This window comes from Rhincodon typus, chromosome 2, assembly GCF_021869965.1.
Source record: "Rhincodon typus isolate 14 chromosome 2, sRhiTyp1.1, whole genome shotgun sequence".
Lineage (NCBI taxonomy): Eukaryota > Metazoa > Chordata > Chondrichthyes > Orectolobiformes > Rhincodontidae > Rhincodon > Rhincodon typus.
In genome coordinates, this window is record NC_063333.1 from 49360770 (window position 1) to 49381794 (window position 21025).

The 21025-nt window shown below is 40.6% G+C and overlaps 1 protein-coding gene across 2 annotated transcripts in view; it reads left to right on the forward strand.

The window, feature by feature from the left end:
• LOC109925305 (CKLF-like MARVEL transmembrane domain-containing protein 8) overlaps nt 1-19495 on the forward strand; it is a 45198-nt gene extending 25703 nt beyond the window's left edge. Inside the window, exons 2-5 of one of the 2 annotated variants that reach the window (XM_048612367.1) lie at nt 11769-11942; nt 14581-14700; nt 17787-17901; nt 18757-19495. In XM_048612367.1, the coding sequence (XP_048468324.1) occupies nt 11769-11942; nt 14581-14700; nt 17787-17873 (381 nt within the window). In that variant the 3' untranslated portion in view covers nt 17874-17901; nt 18757-19495. Of the gene's footprint in view, nt 1-11768; nt 11943-14580; nt 14701-17786 lie in introns of both variants that reach the window. The other variant, XM_048612361.1, reaches the window with a different exon arrangement.
• The last annotated feature ends 1530 nt before the right edge of the window (nt 19496-21025 follow it).

A 21025-nucleotide genomic window follows, 5' to 3' on the forward strand; every position in this document is an offset into this window, starting at 1 on the left:
ATCTGAGGAGTCATGAATGGTGCTGAACATTGTGCAATCATCGGCAAACATCCCCACTTTGACCTTACGATGGAGGGAATGTCACTGATGAAGCAGCTGAAGATGGTTGGGCTGAGGATACTACCCTGAGGAACTCCTGCAAAGATACTGTGGAGCTGAGGTGACTGACCTCCAACAACCACGACCATCTTCCTATGTGTCAGGTATGACTCCAACCACTGGAGATTTTGCCCCTGACACCCCACTGATTCTAGTTTTGCCAGGGCTCCTTGATGTCACACATCTGGCCTTGATGTCAAAGGCTGCCACTCTCACCTTACCTCCCCTCTGAAATTTAGTTCTTTTGTCCATGTTTGAACCAAGGCTGAAATGAGGTCAGGAGCTGAGTGGCCCTGGTGGAACCCAAACTGGGCATCACTGAGCTGGTGCTGCTTGATAGCACTGTTGATGACACCTTTCATCACTTTCCTGATGATCAAGAGTAGACTGATAGGCTCGTAATTGGCTGGGATTGTTTTGCCCTGCTTTTTATGTACAGAACTTACCTGGGCAATTTTTCATATTTTCGGGTAGATGTCAGTGCTGTAACTGTACTGGAACAGTTTTGCTAGGGGTGCAGCAAGTTCTGGAGCAAGTCTTCAGTACTATTGCTGGAATGTTGTCAGGGCCTATAGCCTTTGCAGTATCCAGTGCCTCCAACCTTGATATCACCATGGAGTGAATCGAATTGGTTTAGGACTGATATCTGTGATGCTGGAGACCATTGAAGGACGCTAAGATAGGTCATCGGCATTACGAAAGCTTATCTTTTGTACTGATGTGATGGAGTCTTCCATCGTTGAGGATGGAGATATTTTATGAAGACCCTTCCTCCAGTGAATTGTTTAATCGCCCATCACTATTCACGACCTGGATGTGCAGGAAAAATTCAGAGCTTAGGTCTGATCCATTGGTTGTCGGATCACTTAGCTCTTGTGCTGATGCAGATTGTGCTGTTAATGTGTGTACAAGGACTTCTGAAAGGTGTTGGTTACAGTGTCACACAACAGGTTTGTGAGGAAAGTTATATCTCATGGAATAAGAGGAACAATAGCACATGGATACAAAATTAGCTGAGGGCTAGGAATAGTTAATAGGGATTTTCCAGGCTGCAAGTAGGTTTATAGCCGAGGTTCCCGGGGTTGGTATTGAGACCCTTGCTTTTCCTGATTTTATATAAGTGACCTAGATCTTGAACGGCAGGAGACAATTTTAGAGTTTGTGAATGATACAAACTTTAGAAGTATTGTGAATTGTGAGGAGGGTAGTTTAGAACTTCAAGAGGACATCGCATTGTTGAAGTGTGTGAATAGGTAGCAGATGAAGTTCAATGTGAGAATTGGGAGGTGATACAAAGAATAGGGAGAGACCAGCTAAAGGAAAGGGTTATATTCTAAAGGGTGTGCAGCAGCAGAGATCCAAATGTGTATGTACATTAGCCATTAAAGGTAACAAGTGTGTTTCAAGATGCATGCAGTATCCTGGGCTTTATTAATAGGGACATTTGAGTACAGGACCAAGGAGATTATCCTGAACCTTATGTAGAAAACAAACTTTATCATCCAGCAGAGTTAAGGTATAGTGCCTTAGTGTGGTGGAAGCAGGTTCAACTGAAGCATTCAAAAGGGAATTAGATTGTTATCTGGAAAAGGAAGATTGTGCAGGGTTATGAGAAGAACAAGCAAAAATGACATGAAATGAGTTGCTCATTCAGAGAGCTGGTGTAGGGTTGAATGACCTCAACTCTCAATTAGGGTTGAGTGACCTCATTCTACATTGTAATGTTTCTGCGATTCTTTGAGATGTCATGCGGATCTGATGATGCAGAATGATTGATTTGAGAGCATGTGAGAGCACAGGGAGCTAATATTCCTGCTCTTTAGCAATCTTTTAACAGTTGGCTTGACCTGAAACCAGTAGTGAACTGGACCAGGATGTTCAATCAGACTCATTGATGCCCAGTTGCTAAGCAATATGTTACCAGCACAGCTGTGCACCTTTTTGCTCTCATTTTAATCATTAACCCAAATTAATGGGTAGGATGAGCAGGATTTCAGTCCAAAGACCGATTATTTTGGCACCATCTTCTCCCCTTATGCCTGCAGAAGCTTAAATTTAATTATATTTTAGTAATGGTCTCATTCCTGATGAAAGTGGTCATATTTACTTGCTGCAAGATTGTTATAAAGCAACATGTTGCGTTTCAAAAATATTTCTTAAAAAAAACTGATTCCAAGGCCTTGGTTTCTGCTAATGTGGCAGGAGGAACAAGTCAGGGAATTCCCACGCTTAGCAGACTCTCCATGTAAATCATCAGAAGGCCTGCCTCCGGTCTCTTGGAGTTTATCCTAGTTGCGCCAAAGGCTGTTAGGCCTTCAGTTTTTGCCGCTCACGGGGAGCTATGAGATGCCAGCCTCCACGATGGAACTAGCCAGGTTGGGAGTGTAGGATACAGGCACGGTACCCACACTCAGTGCCAGTGAAAATTACTGGCATCCGGTGCTGCCTTCCATATTTAAAGGCATCCAGATCTGGACCAACTCATGAAAATTTGGCCCTGCTCTCAATATCTCCCATAAATGTGGAAGGGGCTTTTGAGTGGGACTGTGTATGATTCTGCAAAATATTGTATTCATTTTAGAGTGAAATAACGGTCCAAATTTCAATGTAACAATCGCTTAGCTCTCTAGCAATATATTAATTCATATTGCCTCCGTTCACATATGAAAAAACATTTAACAATGTACTTGCCAAATAGAGGAGTAAGTACCAGCAAATCAGAAGATGTGGGGTTTGAACCCAGAGCTTGTCATAAGAAATGGGAACGGGAGAAGGTCATTTGGCCCCTTGAGCCTGCTCTGCCATTCAATAGGATCATAGATGATCGAATACTCATCACCTCCACTTTTCTGCCTTTTCCCCTTAACCTATGACTCCCCCAATGATCAAGAATTTATCTATAATAATATAATACAAAAAAGTTGCAGATGCTGGAAATCTAAAAACTAGAATAAATTGCTGGAGAAACTCCAATTTGGTAGTATCTGCGCGGAGAAAGCAGAGTTAACCTTTTGCATCCAGTGACCCATCTTCAGACCCTACCCACCTACTGACTGTGACCCGACAGCTCTCTGTGGCAAGGAATTCCAAAAACTGTCAAACATCTGAGAGAAGAAATTCCTCCGCATGTCAGTCTTAAATTGGTGCCCCTTTATTTTCAGACTATGGCCTACGGTCCGAGACTCTCCTATGCAGGGAAACATCCTCTTGGTATTTACCTGTCAAGCTCCTTAAGAATCCTAACACTGAAATTACTGGAAAAACTCATCCGGTCTGGCAGCATCTATGGAGAGAAATCATGCTTTGGATCCAATGATCCTGCTTCAGACAGTTCTGAAGTCATTACAAACTCTTGCCAGGATAATTTCTGCTGCTTGAAATTCAGATAAGATTATTTTGATTGCAATAGGGCAATAATTTTCACTGATTTTTGAGGTTTTTGGAAACTCTACAAGGACATCTGCACAAATCAAAGGCCATGAAGGTATCATCTGTCGTGGATATTGTTACTTCCAATTTGGCCGGCTTATTTAAAAAGAGTTAAACCTGTGCAGAAATGGGTTTTTTTTTTGCTTGCCCAAGGCTAAATGTGGCAACTGGGCAAAGTGTTCTCACACGGCCGTATTGACCTGTTGTCAAATCTTCTGAGCTTGTAAACAGCACTTTTGAACACAATGTCCTTTTAAAGCCTGTACATGATTCTAAAAGTGATTCTTTAGAGTTAGTGATCTATAAAGTTTATTTCAAGCCCAGAGAAGGGGTTTCACAACTTTCTGTCTATTTTAGAATATTTGTACATTTAAATAAGTTTAGAAATAGTAATAGGATGTATGATTGATTGTAGTGTTGAATAGAGAAGTTGTTCCTGTAGTTAGTTCCTGAACTCAGTCATTAATTTAAATACAATGCATTACTCACCGTGGCAACTGTTATCTAGTTAACTGTTGCTCCAGCCGTTTCGTGTTTTTTTTTTCTCCAATCTCTCTTCACCTTTTTCCATCTTCTCCTAGGTGTATGCTGTCCTTTACAAACCAGAATGCTTCCAGCTCCTGGTGTGATCAGGTTTAAGATTGTGACGTTGCTGCATTCTGGATTTCCATGGAATGGGATTGGCATTTCCACGTTGGATCGGGGCAATGTCATTTTCATTCATGTACATCAGGCAACCATAAAAACCAGATCTTGGCATGCCCCATCAGTTAAACTTGTTCACCCACATTTTGAGTGTAAACATGTCGTGCACACAAAGTTACCACAAGTGAGTTTTTTTTTGAGAATTTGAGAAATAAACAGCAGGAGAACTGTCATTCGCATTTCATTATTTTTCAGCAAAATTCAGTTCAGTATATTAGCTTACATAGGACAATAGCATTGCCTCTCCGTTTCTTCTCTGTCTTCTCATTTTCTCTTCTCTCCTCTCTCTCTATCTCTCTCTTTCTCTCTCTTACCCCACCCTCTCTCTCATTGTCTCTTTTTTAAAGCTATATCAGGACTAGGAATCAGGGACTGTTGAACCAAACCAGAAAAGGTTAGACAGAGATAGAAACCTTGATCAAAGAGAGAGGTGTTTTTTTTTGAAAAAGAATGAATTGATGCAGAGGCCCGGTATGAAAATTTATGGAATTTGGACACTGGCAACTGATGATATTGCTACTGTTTTGATATGACAAACACACAGGGAATGTACAAAAGACCAAAGTTTGAGAGGAATGAAGAAATTGGAGAGAGATGATAAAGATCTGGAGGAGACTGCAAGATATGGTTGGGGCAAGGCAATGGAGTTAAAGATGAGGATTTTAAATTTCACATGTTAAGAGAGAAAATATTAATGAGCATCTTCTTTGTTCATGTGATTGCGCACCACTGTCTGGGCCAGCATTTATTGCCCATCCTAATTTCACTGGGGAGACTTGTTGGTGAGCTGACTTCTTGAATTGCTGCAGTTCGTGGGGTGTAGCATCACTCTCAATGATGTTAGGAAGGGAGTTCCAGGATTTTGACCCAGTGACTGTGAAGGATGATGACATAATTCTAAGTCTGGATATTGCGTAGCTCGGAGGGGAACTTGCTGGCTTTTTAAAATGTCCATCTAAGGGATGTGGGCTTAGCTGGCTAGGCCAGCATTTATTTTCCATTCTAATTGCCATTGAGAAAGTGGTAGCAAGCTGGCTGGTAGAGGTCATGGGTTTAGAAGGTATTTTCAGAGGACCCTTGGACAGTTGCTGCAGTGCATCTTGTGGATGGAATGTACTGCTGCTACGGAGTGTCAGTGTGAAGGGAATGAATGTTGAAGGCATTGGAAGGGGCACAAACCAAATGGGTCTGTTTGCCCTAGATGGTGTCAAGCTTCTTGTATGTTGTTGGAGCTGCATCATCCGTAAATGGGGAATATTCCCTCACAATCCTAACTTGTGCCTGTAGACTGTGGACAGGTATTGAGGAGACAGGAAGGGAGTCTTACTGCAAAATTCCTAGCTTCTGATCTGATCTTGTAGCCACAGTATTTATGTGACCCACAGAATGTTGATTAATGAGTGAACCAGTGAAGGTAATACCATTGAATGTTGAAGAGCAATTGTCAACTTCTCTATTGTTGGAGATGATCATTGCTCGGCACTTGTTGCATGAGACTTACTCGTTCTTATTAGCCTAAACCTGGATATTGTCCACATCAGTCCAAATATGTGGACTGCTTCAGTATCTAAGGCATCATGGATGGTGCTGAACTTTGTGCAATCATCAGCAAACACCTCTTTGTCTGACCTTAATTTGAAAGGAAGGTCATTGAAGCAGCTAAAGATGGTTGGGCCTAGGACACTGCCCTGAGGAACTCCTGCGGAGATGTCCTGCAGCTAAGATGACTGATCTCCAACAAACTGAATCATTTTTCCTTTGGACTAGTTATGACGTCAACCATTACGAGTTTTTTCCTCCAATACCCTTTGATTCCAGTTTCTTTACGGCTCGTTGAAGTCCATTAGGTCAGCTGCCTTGATGTCAGGGGGTGCCACTTTCTCTACTCCTTTATTTTCCTCTAAGTTTGAACCAAGGCTGTATTAAGGTCAGAACCCGAGTGGCCCCCGACAGAACCCATACTGAGTGTCAGTAAGCAGGTTACTACTACGCATTGTGTTGCTTAATGGTACCATAAGCAACCAGTTCTACCATTTTGATCTAGCTTAATCTGATAGCCAACCCCTCCACGTTACAGCTGATTATTGTCCTATGTAAAGTAGGATCATCCCACCATATAGTGATATTCCACGTTGGCTTCCCTAACCTCCATACCTCAGGCTTATCCTGATACTTTTCACTGAGGGGAGAATACTATCTATGGATAAAAAAAGGTAGAATGGAATGGGTTAAAGAGCATTCTTTGCATTTCCCCCTTTTAAACAAAGACCAAACATCAAAGAAGTTGAGGTCATTGTTGCATATGCTGGGTGCAAAGTTGGCGTCTAAGAATATTCACAGACAACTGAGTGCTAGAGTTGTATCCAAAGTGGTTCAGTAACCATCTACCAATGAAAATCCAAGATGTGGAGGTGCCGGTGTTGGACCCAGGTGGACAAGGTCAGAAGTCACAGGACGCCAGGTTATAGTCCAACAGGTTTGTTTGAAATCACAAGCTTTTGGAGCGCTGCTACTTCACTAGGTGAAAGCTTATGATTTCAAGTGAAAATCTAGTAAATAGTCGCTCAAAAGTCAAGAGGTCACATCCTGAGGAATTTCAAGGTGAAAGTGGAGCTCTTGTGGTCCCCGGTCCTGGGAGCTGTGAGCAAGCACTGAAGGACAACAAAATTTTAGGTCAGAATTTGGAAGTTTATTTCCAACCCCTTTTGTTGGTCTTCGTGCTGCACGGGAAATTTTGCCTTTTGTTTTTCTAGCTTGTGTATGCTGCAGGACACTTTCACCTTGTTCATGAGGTAGCTTGCTGGCCCATAACATCATTAGAAGTTCTGTTTGAATGTGGTCCCAAAATGGAAAATGTGAGCCGGTCAAACTGTTCAGTCAGTGCGTAATCAGTGATTTAAAATCTGTACTTGTATTGTAACAGCAGAATATAAATCTTATTTTATTGTATTTCTCTCCAGGAGACATTATAATCAAAGAAATGTGTTCAGTACTTCAGCAGAATGGACTGTTGTAAATAAACAGTGCATCGTCCATCTGTTACTGTAAGGACTTTGATTATAATGTTTCTCAGGTATCCAATAAATTAATCCAAGAATCCAAGGCTGGTTTTAACTAACTTCAATTTTGAATTGAGATATAACCATCTAAATGCACATTCTGGTCAAATGAGCAGTTCCAGTTGCTTGTTACCTCTGAGTGAAGAAATACTTTGTGATGTCTGTCCTGAAGTTCTGTTCCATTATATTAAACCTGTCTTGTCCTGTCCTGTCCTGTATCTTTGATATTTCTCATTAGGCATCTCTGTAATCATTCACTTTGAAATGACTCTCTTGGCTGAGAGATCCTTGCTGATCCAATAGTTTGCGATTGGGTCATCTAGCAGCAGGATAATAAAGCGAAGTTCCCTCTTCCGATTAAGAGTCACCAGACGCAGAATGTTAACTCTGCTTTCTCCCCACAGATGCTGCTAACCTGCTGAATTTTGCCAGCAATTTATATTTTTTGTTGTCCTCTATCAGCAGAGTCACTGTTAGTGCTGATGCCAAGATGGAAGTGGAGAAAAGTGATGCACAAAACTATGAATAAATATTTTATATTTAAAGCAAAATGGTTGATTTTCATGATACTGATCCAGAATGAGATTATTTCCACTTGGTGGGGATATTGAGCTCTTGTATTGCTGTAATGTAGAGATATAGCCACAAGATGGTGGAGCTCAGAATGTAAGTGAATTGCTGTATCCTGACTGATAGTGAGGGGAATCAGTGAAGTCCAAGATATTAAACTGCAGTTCAAAGTAACAATAACTATACCGAAGCAAATAGAGCAGAGTATCAGATTTGAAAGTTTATTACTTCATCCTTAGAACATAAGAACATAAGAAATAGGAGCAGGAATAGACCATCTGGCCCATTGAAACTGTTTCGCCATTCAATAAGATCATGGCTGCTTTTTGTGGACTGCGCTCCACTCACCATAACCCTGAATTCCCTTTACTGTTCAAAAATCTATCTATCTTTGCCTCAAAAACATTCAACGAGGTAGCCTCAACTGCTTCATGAGCAGGGAATTCCACAGATTCACAACTCTTTAGATGAAGAAGTTTCTCCTCAACTCAGTCCTAAATCTGCTTCCCCCTATTTTTGAGGCTATGGCCCTTAATTCTAGTTTCACCCACCAGTGGAAACAACCTCCCTGAATCTATCTTATCCATTCCCTTCATGATTTTATATGTTTCTGTAAGATCCCCCGCATTCTTCTAAACGCCAGTGAGTACGGTCCCAGTCTACTCAATATAGCCTCATAAGGCAACCTTCTTAAATCTGGAATCAACCTAGTGAACCTCCTTGGCACCCCCTCCAGTGCTAGTACATCCTTCTCCAGGAAGGAGACCAAAACTTGCTGTGGCCTCACCAGTACCCTATACAGCTGCAGCATAACCTCCCTATTTTTAAACTCTACTCCTCTAGCAATGAAGAGCAATACTCCATTTGCCTTCCTAATTACCTGCTGTACCTGCCAACCAGCTTTTTGTGATTTCATGCACAAGGACACCCAAGTGCCTCTGCACAGCAGCAAGCCATAATTTTTCACCATCTAAATAATAGTCCACTTTGCTGTTATTCCTCCCAAAATGGATGACCTCACATTTATCAACATCGTACTCCATCTGCCAGACTCTTTCCCACTCGCTTAAACTATCTATATCCCTCTGCACACTCTGTTCTACCACTCAGTGTCATCTGTGAACTTTGACACACTACACTTGGTCCCCAACTCTAAATCATCAATGTAAATAGTAAACAGTTGTGGTCCCAACACTGATCCCTGAGACACACCGCTAGCTACTGATTGCCAACCAGATGCTTTTTAATATCTAAAAATATATCACTGTCTCTCTTGAATATAGTCGGTGACCTGGCCTCCACAACCTTATATGGTAGTGAATTTGACAGGTTGACCACCCTCTGAATGAAGGAATGTTTCCTCACCCAGTCTTACATGGCTTTCTCAGTATCCTGAGGCTAGAGCCCCTGGTTCTAGCCCCACCCCCCAACCCGGGGAAATGTCCTTCTTGGGTCCAGTCTGTCCAACCTTGTTAGAATTTAATACATTTCTTCCGAATGTCTCTCTACCTTTACTTTCCTCCTTTTTAAGATTCTTGTTAAAACCTACCTCAGATGACCAAGATTTTGGGTCATCTGAGCTAATATCTCCAATGTGGCTAAGTGTCATACTTGATCTTATGTTCTTGTGAAGGTGCTATGTAAGTAGAAGAGTTTTTTTTTCCAGAAAAAGGAACTGTAAATGAAAAGATCACAAGGTAGATAAATATAAAAGGCCAAAGTTCAAGTCATTTTATAAACATTTAATCGTTTGCTCACTTCAAACAGTCCCGGTGACTCAAGTCAGTTTCTGTAAACCGTTTTTGTGATTGCATTAAATGTTCAATTGTCTCAGTAACCTTCCTCTGAAAATTTCTCAGCTGTCTGAAATCTATGCAAAGCAGATAAGTTAACTGATGATCTCTAATTGGATTTTGCTGAGTAATCTGGCATATAAGCAACAACCGCTTGAGAGATCCTAGGGGTGCTCCATAAAAGTATGAATGAATGTTGAGACACTGGTGATTTAGGGAGTTATATTTCATAGCACCAAGAGCTTTAGCTTCTTATTGAGCTGCTGATAATGGATTTCTTGGTGTGGATAAGATCCTTGCATTTTTTTTGGAAGATGCCACTGGAGATCTTTCACAGTTGGTGACCACATAAACTCACCAGATTTTTTACTTGTATGTATAAAACAAGACAGGGCAAGATATAGGAAATTTTCATTGGGTTTTACCAGCTATTAGCAGTGCCTTATCAGACCCCTGTCATGGCAATGGTCCGTTTCAGAGGTGATGTTGTGACATTCCTGGTGTAACCATAATGGAGCATATTGTTGAGCCCCTACAAAGCAACTGGTTGACAGGAAGGCCAGCTGCACATTAGAAAATGCGAGGGGGAAAAGTGTTTACATTCTCTTGCTCCCTTGAGACCCAGACTGCAATGTGAATATAGCTTTAGCCATCAGTGACAATAATATTTTGAGTGTGCATATTGCACAGGGGACTGCTTTTTACTGTAAATGTCATCTGCTCAATATTTGAAATGTGTGTGGTAATGCTCAATGTTAAATACATTCATTGCCCTTTTAATAAAAAAGGAAACAAATCCAATTGCTGGAAATTTAGAAATGAAACAATTTTGGACTACACACTACTCCTGATAACATCATGAAAAATGTCAGATTAGCATTTGTGATGGACATCAGTTTTAAAAAGGTGCATTGCCTATTTTTAATTTCTGTTTCCAGTGCATTATGTGCAGTCCTTTTCTATGTACCTATCAATTTTCTGTAAGATTGACGAGTTTGCACGTTTAATACTTTGCTTAAGTAATACTGTATTTGACCTGATTTGCTTTTTAGATGTAATTCTTTATTAACAGCTCACACTTGAATGGGACTTGTTCATCAAGGTGTCTCGTGTTTTATTATTTGGGAAGGAATGTAAGAGTAATATGATGACAGCTGTAAAAGTAAGTTTCAATAATAGAACATAGAACATAGAACAATACAGCACTGGAACTGGACCTTCGGCCAATGATATTGTGCTGAATATGACGTCAAATTAAACTAATCCCTTCTGCCTGCCCTTGGTCCATATCCCTCCATTTCTTGCATATTCATGTACTTATCTAAAAGACCTTTTAAATGCCCCTATTGTATCTGTCTCCACAACCTCTGGCAGCATACTTCAGACTCCTACCACTCTCTGTGTAAAAAAAAACAAAAAATCTTGCCCCTCACATCTCCTCTGAACTTTTCACGTCTCACCTTAAATGCATGCTCCCTAGTATTAGACGTTTCAACTCTGGGAAAAAGATTCTGATCGTCAATCCTATCTGTGCTCTCATAATTTTATATACTTCTATCAAGTCTGCCTCAGCCTCCACCACTCGAGAAAGAACAACCTGAGTTTCTCTAGTCTCTCCTTTTATAGCTCATACCTTCTAATCCAGGCAGCATTCTGGTAAATCTCCTCTGCATTCTCTCCAAAGCCTCCACATCCTTCCTGTAATGTGGCGATCAGAATTGAATGCAAAACTCTATTTGTGGCCAGAGCGAAGTTTTATAAGACTGCAACATGACATCCTGATTCTTGTACTCAGTTCCTCAATCAATAAAGGCAAGCATGCCATATCCTCCTTCACTACCCTATCTACTCCTATGGCCAGTCTCAGGGAGCTATGGACTTGAACGCCAAGATCCCTCTGCACATCAATGATTTGTGCAATAATGATTTGAGTCACTGCCGCATGCTTGTATTTCAAATAAAAATTGCAGATATTTTTGGGCCTGGATGTTTTAAAGTAGTTTCAATGCAGTGAGTTGAGGTCAGCCCATTCCCTAACTGATCCAGATAGAGGCAGGTTAGAGTCAGTCCGGAACTAGTAATTTGTGATACTCTTGTAATGATTTTTTTTCAGGTACTTGGACTGTTGGTGTGGATATTGATAGCGAGTACAGAATATTTCTCTGTCTCTGCTTTTGGCTGGGTGATGTTCGTGGCAGTCTTTTACTGGGTGCTCACAGTCTTCCTTTTGATCTTCTACATCACCATGGCTTACACAAAGATTCCTCAGGTACCATGGACCACAGTGGTGAGTATCCTGCTAACTTGCCATTTGCTTTTACTAATTTATTTAAAACGGTTCCCCTGAATTTCTTACCTGCTGTCGTTTTATTCATGTTTTGGTATTTGTTGCATTGTTGCTGTATGCTGTCTTATATGCTGGCTTTATTGTATAAGCTTAGAACCGAGGCGTTAGCAGCCTGTTATGTGGGAGCATTGTTTGAATTTTCCTTTCCCTAGCTCATAGCTCCAATCAGCTTTTAAATCTGTTTCTGCCACTCCTGAGATCAGTTCAGGACAGAATAGTTATGAAACTGGAAGTGAAGATAAATTAACCAGGGGAAGCATCAGAGACAAGCAGTTGAATGAGTATCTGGTGTGCGGAAGTGTAAAGTTCTAGTATGATGACTGTTTGCTGATCTCGGTTCGATTCTTTCAAGCCAAGGCCAGTGAAGTATGAAGAACATTGTGTGTGGAGTTTAGTGGAAGGTTAGCTTTGTAGAGTGTTCAGTATGTAGGTGCAGTTGGACAGAAATTTTGTTTTCCACAGTTAATCTTTGTGAAGCGAGTTTGTTTTATTTGCAAGTGTCTGACACTACTGGCAGTTTAGACTAATATCATCTATATTCTTATGTCAGATACCAACTTTAGTAATGGAAAGGATCCTTGTGATGTGTGTGGAATGCAAAACATGAGCCATCACAGATCTTTAGTATATCAGGTAGTTCTTTTGAACATGCTATTGGAAAATTGAGTCATAGGAACATAACAGGAATAGCCCATTCAGCCCTTCAATGCTATTCTGTCACCCTGATAAATCACAATTGATCTGCAACTCTATTTTGCATATTTGTCTTGACCCACATTTACTCCATCTTTGGTCTTGAAAATTTTGTTAGCCCAAGATGTGACAGTTTTTCTGGGGGTGAGAGTTTCCTCTTTGTTGAAAGATGCTTCCTGATTTTGCTTCTGAATGGCTTTAGCTGTACTTTTTGTTTTAAATGATTCCTGTATGAATGGAAATGGTTCCTCTGAAACTAATTACTGAATGTATTTACTACTTTAAAGATGTCAGGAACATCACCTCTTCTGGAGCAGAGAACCTTTATCTCTCACTCTGCAACTTTAGAGAATGGTGGCAACGGGGAACTTTTGGAATGTGATCCTTTGACACGTGTTAGACAGTTGAGGACACGGGAATAGCGCAAAGAAGTGGGTGCCCATTTGTGTACAGATGGTCACAATTGTACAGATGTCCAGGTTTGCTGGGATTGTATCATGGATATGATGCTGGGCAGTGTCAGTGACTTAAAGGACAGTGGCCTTGAATAACATTGCACCTCATTGAGGCAATACTTGTAAAGACATACAAATTACAAAAATGAGAAGCTACAGCAGTGAGAAATTCTATTTTCTGTTTCAATGGGAAAAATTCTTTTACATAATATGTAGCCTTGCCTCGGTTTCCCCAGGGACAGGCCAGTGAGTGGGCAGCTATCTGTATAATATTCTTTTTAATGATGCCAACTCACTGTAGGGAGTTGACTTACTGTAAAAGATGATGTACAGCTGGCACCTGCCCAGAGGTATGTGCACATTTCACATTTTCAGATTCACAAAATGAATGTGATTGTTCAATTTACTGGCAAAGGTTAAGAATTCAACAGCAATGCTGTAAATCTTTCTTTCTCTTTTTTGAGATTCTCACAGAAAAGACAATCGTTGTAATATAATTTCAAAATGATTTTGTCGATTTTTAATGCCAAGTATACCACAACTTGTTGGCACATATTAACCCCAAATCTTGCACCAGTTTCTACTGTGGTAAGAGAGCAAGAACTGTTGTTAGGGAGAATCGTCCCCTTTGTGTCACTGGACAAGGGAAGGCAGAAACATTTCTCCATTTATAAACCAAGTGGGAGTGCCCAGCCTAAGCTGGAACCTGATATATCCAGCTGTCAGGCTATTTCCACATCCTTCTGCTGCACTGCCACTGGAGATGTGGCAGGATTTCACCAGAGATCTGAGAAAATTCACCCCCCTCTCCCCCCACCTCCACCCCCCACCCCCACTTTCACTGCTTACCTTTTGTAGTGTTGCTGCAATTGATGGAACAAATCTAACAGTCATGAAGGTGTTCGTAAACCCTCTCCAATCACCTCTGAGTTTTGAGGCAATGTAATGAACCTGTTGTTGATTTTGTTTTCTATAACTTCCACTGAAGTGAAAGGACTATGCCGAAACCAGATGTGGTTAAAGCTCCCCCAGATCTTGAGTACACGCTGTAACCTGATGCATGAGTGCAGCAGGATTGAGGTGCTGCCTGACTATTCAGGTGGATGTAAAATAGCTTGAAGAACAGGAGAATGCTCTGGTGTCGTTGCCAACACTTTCCTCAAACAACAGCAGCTAAAAAGGATTTGCTGATTGTTCACATTTGTGGGAGTTTGCTGTGTGAATGTTCACTGCTGCATGTGCTTCCATAAGTCATAGTATCACATAGCAACAGTTCCTCTATGACCATTATCAGATATCCTGAATGTGTTAAATATCTGCCGTATTAATCCCAAGTTCCTTTTTCTTCCAGTTCTGCAGAAGTGTATCTACTGGATGTATAAATCAGTACTATTGAAGTGGGATGATAATGCTGTATCTTTTAACTGCAGGGTTTGAGTTTTAATGCCAGTGCTGCTTTGATGTACCTCTTAGCCTCAATTGTGGATGCAATTTCAATAAAACAAGCTCGAGAAGGTACGCACAACTACAACAGTTGGGTGGCTTCCACAGTAAGTCAATTTTGGATTTACCTCATACTTACTTCCTCCTGTGGGTAAACGAGAGCCGAGCTCATTAAAAAATCTGACTTCAATTTGCAAGATTCTCTGTTGGCAACAATACTCATCCCAAGAGTTATTACTGAGCCCAGACTCATTTGTAGGTATATGTTGTCTAGTCCTGTGAATCCGCAGTAAGATTCCCATCCAAATTCCTAAAGGAAAAAGGCCCCTTCCTTAGTTATATCTTTTCACTCAATGGCAATGGTTCTTCTCTCCAACTTGGCTGCAATAACGTACACAAATAATTTGAGTAATTTGACACCAAAAGGAAGGGCAGTTTAACGCAAAATGTGCATCTACTGATGTTTATTGTTAATAATTTTAATTTCTGTTTTGAAGATACTAAGGCAGTTGTTGTTACGTAAGTGTACCCGGGGATATGGAGAAAGGTACCTAAAATGAGGTTAAAATATAAATCTGTTAGGATTTACTTGATGGGGAGGTGATGGCCTTAGTGGTATTATCGCTGCACGGTTAATCCAGAAACCCAAACAATGTTCTGGGGACCTGGGTTCGAATCCTGTCATGGCAGATGGTGGAATTTGAATTCAATAAATATCTGGAATTAAGAATCTAATGATGACCATGAATCCTTTGTTGATTCTTGGGGAAAAACCCATCTGGTTCACTAATGCCCTTTAGGGAAGGAGACTGCCATCCTTATCTGGTCTGGCCTACGTGTGACTCCAGATCCACAGCAATGTGGTTGACTCATAACTACCCTCTGGGCAATTAGGGATGGGCAATAAATGCTGGCCTAGCCAGTGACGTCCACATCCCATGAACAAATAAAGAAAAAAAAAGACTCAAGAGGCTGAATTACCTACTTCTGTTTCTAACTCAATGTTACTTGTTGAGTTATTTGATCAGATTATTGGATGCTCTACTTGACCTCATTTTCTCTTAAAGCCCTTAGGATACCTCAGGATGCACAATAAATACTGCCAATGTTAACCATATCAAAAAAATTAAAAAATTTAAAAAATTAAAATTCGGAAAAAATCAATTAGGATGGGAAAAATCAACAAGATTTCTGATGTTGGTACTCAGCCATTGAAGTGAGTTAGAAATTGCACATGTGCAGATGTCTGGTAAAGAGGTTCTGATCTGTCTGAATGCTTCTATGTTGAATAATCTGCACGATCTGAATTATTTGATGAGGAATGGTCCCTTCCACAATATGTGAGAACATTCTATAGCTGTAAAGAAGCTGTTGGTATTCACAGAGTAATATCTCTGCATAAGTCAGTGCTTTTAAGAGAGTAGTCAAGAAAATTAGTGGGAAAAGAGCAACTAGGAGTGTTCAAGAATGGTTTCACCTCCTTACCCACCCACCCACCCTTCACACTACAACTTGACTGGTTCATGAAATAAAGGCCAGAAATGGAGCTAAAATTCAATGAGATTGCAGAATAGAGTTTGTGGTTAAAGTTTTTACTATGTGTTATTTAATTGGGAACTTGTGGGGGATACAGCAATGTAACATTGAAGAAAAAGTGCTTTTGGTTTTCTATGAAGGGGCTATTTTGGGGGCGGGGATCAGAACCTTTGATTTGGCCCACTGCTAAAAACAGATTTCCAAGAAATTATGTGACTTAAGTTAAATGACTAGACAGACTACCTGGTGAAATAATTGCTGAAGTGTTTACTGAGCTGAGCTTTTATGGCCTATTGGAAGAGAAGCCAAAGGCTAGAAGCAAGTTCAGTTCAGAAGAAAGGGACCCGTACCAGCAGAAGTTCAGTTTTAGCAGGCCTCAAGCCATCTGAGTAGGACAGAAACCTTAATCAGTTTCAGCAGTCCAAATTGAGAAGGCTGGAAAAAGCCCTCAACCTTTCTTGGAGTGCAGAAAAGTCAGTGATTTAGCTTGTGTCTGTGTATATTGTGAGAGACCGTAATGGAGAGGATCACATGGTGAGAATGCACAAAGGAAACAGTTGCAATCTCATCAGCTTTTAGTAAGAAATTTTAAATTGAAGAGAAGAGCAATACTTCACTGGGGTTGAGGATATTGCTACAATACAACATTAAATCTTTTTCTAAAACTTATTTTCCTATTCTTTTCTATCATAAAATTTGTATTGTTTTAAAAATAGTATGTTGGTAGCCTTGTGACTGAGCACCATTGCAACCAAATTGCAAAATGAAAACTTGTGGTCTGTTAAGTTAGGTTTCGCTCTAGAATCTGACTTGTGCAGTGTTACCATCAGCTGGGATCATATGTTCTTCAGCAAATTCTTGCTTTTCCAAACTGCTGGTGGATGTTGTATTGGGCATAGGCATTTAAAATTTGGCTATTAACTATTGAGTCAGACTTGCCACGTTTTAGCATTTTGATTCATTTGTTGTGATTGATTACATCCTCCACCTGCCAAACTTCTGTTTTTTTTTGGGGGGGAGCATCTAAGTGTTGCTAACAAGGCCAGCATTCATTGCCCATCCCTAAATGCCCTCGAGAAAGTGTTAGTGAACTACTTGAACCATCACAGTTGGTATGGACACTCAATTTTTGTTAGGAAGTGAAAGAGTTTCAGGATTTTGACCGAGCAAAATTGAAGGAATGGCTGTATAGTTCTAAGTCAGAATGGTGCGTGTCTTGGAGGGGATCTGTCAGTGGTGCATCTGTTGCCCTGCACCTTCTAGGTGACAGATGTTGGAGGTTTCGAAAGTTCTGTCAAAGCAACCTTGGCAAGTTGCTACACTATTTTGCAGATGTTATACACCACTGCCATTGTGCGTTGGTAGTGGAGGAAGTGAACGTTTTAGATAATAGATGGGATGCCTTTCAAGCAGGCTACTTTTTGTTCTGGGGGTGATGTTAAGCTATGTGAATGATGTCAGAGCTTCATTCATCCAGGCAAGTGGAGAATATTTCATTTCAGTCCTTACTTGTGTCTTTTTAGATGGTGGAAGGCTTTGGGGAGTCATGAGGCGAGTTACCTGCCTCAGAATTCCCAGAAATTCCAAAGTGTATGGTAAAATCAGTGAATTTGAATAAGATGAAGTGAATTAAAGTTGTTTTTTTTCTCTTTTACAGATTTTTGCTTTCATAGTCACGCTCTGTTACTGTGGCAATGCATATTTCAGCTTTCAGACTTGGAAATCAAGAGACCAAGGACCATAATGGGCTAGTATTCTAGAAGCACCTATTGGTAACTAGAGAAAACTTGGTGTGAACAAAGGAATTGTGAATAGCCCCAATAATTAATATATATTGTGTTGTACTATTGTGACCGCCAATTTGGCTCAGTGTTCATTACAACTGTAGCATTGTTTAATATTTCCTGTTTAAAACAACATTACTAGATGGTTTGTGCCAGATTGTGAATATAGATATTTGAGTCTTATTTCTCTTCATTTTCCACCACCTCCTGTCCTTCTGTGGGATTGACTATTCTCCCTAGGATACAGTTCTACAAACGTGGTCTACCACTGATGTCTCTTCCAACTGATCCATTGACAATGGGGAACATTCTAGGTGTGCATCACTTTTATCCACACACAACAGGCTGTCTCCAATAGGAGTCTCCAAATGACAGTCTGGGGAGAATCTTGGCTGATCTTTCCTTACCAAGAGATGCCAACAAAAATTGTAATGTCCCACTACTGCTGTACTAGTGAGATCAGAAATCCCAATGGGGACAAAACTAGGACCTTCATTAGAGAAACTGAATTTATCATTGGACTATGGGATTGTTCATGTCTTTTTAAATGTTTTAAACAATGAAGATTTTACTTTGAATTTAATGTTGTTAAAAATGGAATTGATTTTGTTTTATTCCAGTTGAGTTGTTAACATAACAACTGGGAAGTTTTGTCCTGTATAATTGCCTTGCATTCATCACCTGAATGAAACTTTAACTGAATGTAATGCTGCTTTAGCAAAGTGATCCGAAAAGGTTCCATCTGTTCAGGAATAGATTGAAGTTGTCACAAATGATATCTCTATCTCAACATTTCATTCACCCTCTTGCCCTGTATTGAAGATGCTAACCCTGTTGTTACAGGTTCATGGTTTATCAGCTGCCATTCTTTACCTTGTCTAATCATCATGTGAACTCAGACATGAATGTTGGCAGGTAGCATGATTGTGGTATACAAGGGAGCCAAGCCGGATCCTGTCCTCACTGGTGATTCTTCAGCAAACTCGGGATTAAACCTGAGGAACCCCTGGTCTCTGGGACACTGTGTTTGCATTGTCTGTTTACAATGGAAGAAGCAATTGTATCATAAATAACTCCACTCTCTGTGACTGGCTGATTTCACTTACTGAGCAATGACCGTATGTTTATTCCTGATCAATTTCATTCTGCAGAGTGTCTTTAACGAACAAGGTAACAATTAACACTTCTCAAGCAGAAAATAGGCTGTCCATGTTTTGCTACACACTGCAGTAGTAATTATCAATTGAAATCGCTGGCAATAATCGTGGTACTGCAAATGGCAGTTGTCTAATAGTATGTTTATTAAAATGCTTTACATTATCAGTCAGTAATTCTGTATTTGTTTCTGTGCCTGTCTTTGTTCATATACCCATCAGGGAATCTTTTCCCAATTTCTTCATGATCGGAAATTTTACTCAACACTTTCTTGGTGTTGATGACTGTGAAATAACAATCAATGCACATAATACATTGCTTTCTTTAATCGTGAATATTGCAAGTTTAACACTGAATCCTTCCCATCATTCAAAATTTAATAGCCAATGTTGCTGCCAAGTTTGCTGTATGTCCTGTTTTCTTTCGTGTGGAGATTAAATAAATATTTTAAATTTGGATGTTTTATCATTTTAATGTAACCGAGATATAGCTCATACCTAAAGAGATGGGAGTCAGTGGTTAAGCATTAGAGTTTGTGATGGGGACAGAAGATAACGACTTCCCCTGAAAAGCAACAAGCTGCCTGATAACTTAGCGGTTGAGAATATTAGTTTCCGATTCTGTTGCTTGGTGATGAACAGAACAAAAGCAGGAAGAGAAAGTACTGCAGATGATTCTCTGGCGATGAATGGAACCAGGCAAATGGAGTCTCATTCAGCTGAACACTGAAGAGACTGCTTTCTCTTCACTGTAAATGTGCAATTCACTGACCTGTTCATCCCATGTCAGGATGGTCTGAAGGTTCTCTGCTTCCTTTAAAGGAGTTTGAATGTTCCCCAACCACCACTTTTTCACCTGGCTGAGCTTGTTTTCAAGTTTTAACAACCTTTCCTTTTAACTTGTCTCACTTCCTTCATGTCAAAGTGCTCCTATGGGTTACCAGCATGAGTCCCAGCTGTGGCTGTCCCTTTGTGGAGTATGTGGAACATTTCTTGTTTTGGTTGCACTCAGCCTCCCACTCCCACAACTCTGATACTTCAATGATCTTATCTTTGCTACTTCAAGCTCCTTTTCCTCAACTGAGGATTCTTCTGCACTGTGGTTGACAGGACTCTCAACCAGGTCTGACCCAATCTCCTGCACTCCTGACCTTACCCCTTCAGCTTCTTGCAAAACAATAGGGTTCCCCTTGTCTTAACTTTTCACCCACTAGTCACCTCAAAGTCTGCCACCTCCAGCAGGTTGCCAACACCAAACATATCTGTCCATCCCCTCCACTGTCAGCATTTGCACAGGAACCATTCCCTTTGTGACACCCTGGTCCACTCCTCCATCATTCTTAACAACTTACCCACCCACCATCGCACCTTCTCACGTAATCACAGAAGATGTAACACTTGTCCAGTCATCTCACCATCCAAGATCACAAGTCCATGTGAAGAGGTATTTTACTTGTGCTTACTTCAATCTAGTCTAGTGTGTTCACTGGTCACAGTACATTTTACATTAGCGAGACCAAATACAGCCTTGGTGACCACTTTGTGGAGCCTCCCTCTTTGTTTGCTGAAATGACACTGACCTTTTCAGTTGTTTGCCATTTCAAAAAACCATCTCGCTCTCGTGCTAACTTTTACATCTTGGACCTGCTACGGTGTTCCAATGAAGCTCGACATAAACTGGAGGAACAACACCTAATTTTCCACTTTGGCACTTTACAGCCTCTCGGACTCATTATTAAGCTCCACACTTCAGGGTATGACTCCTGTCCTCTACTTTTCTTACTTTCTCTATTCTTCCCTCAGCTCCCAAACTTCCACTGCCATATCCCATGTGTGTCTTGGTGACTTTTTGCTCAGCACAGTTGACACAGTTTCTGCTCTGCACTCCTTCATTTATACCTTTTTTACGTTTCTATCACTCCTTTATCATTAGCACTGCCTTTGAAGCACAACGCGAT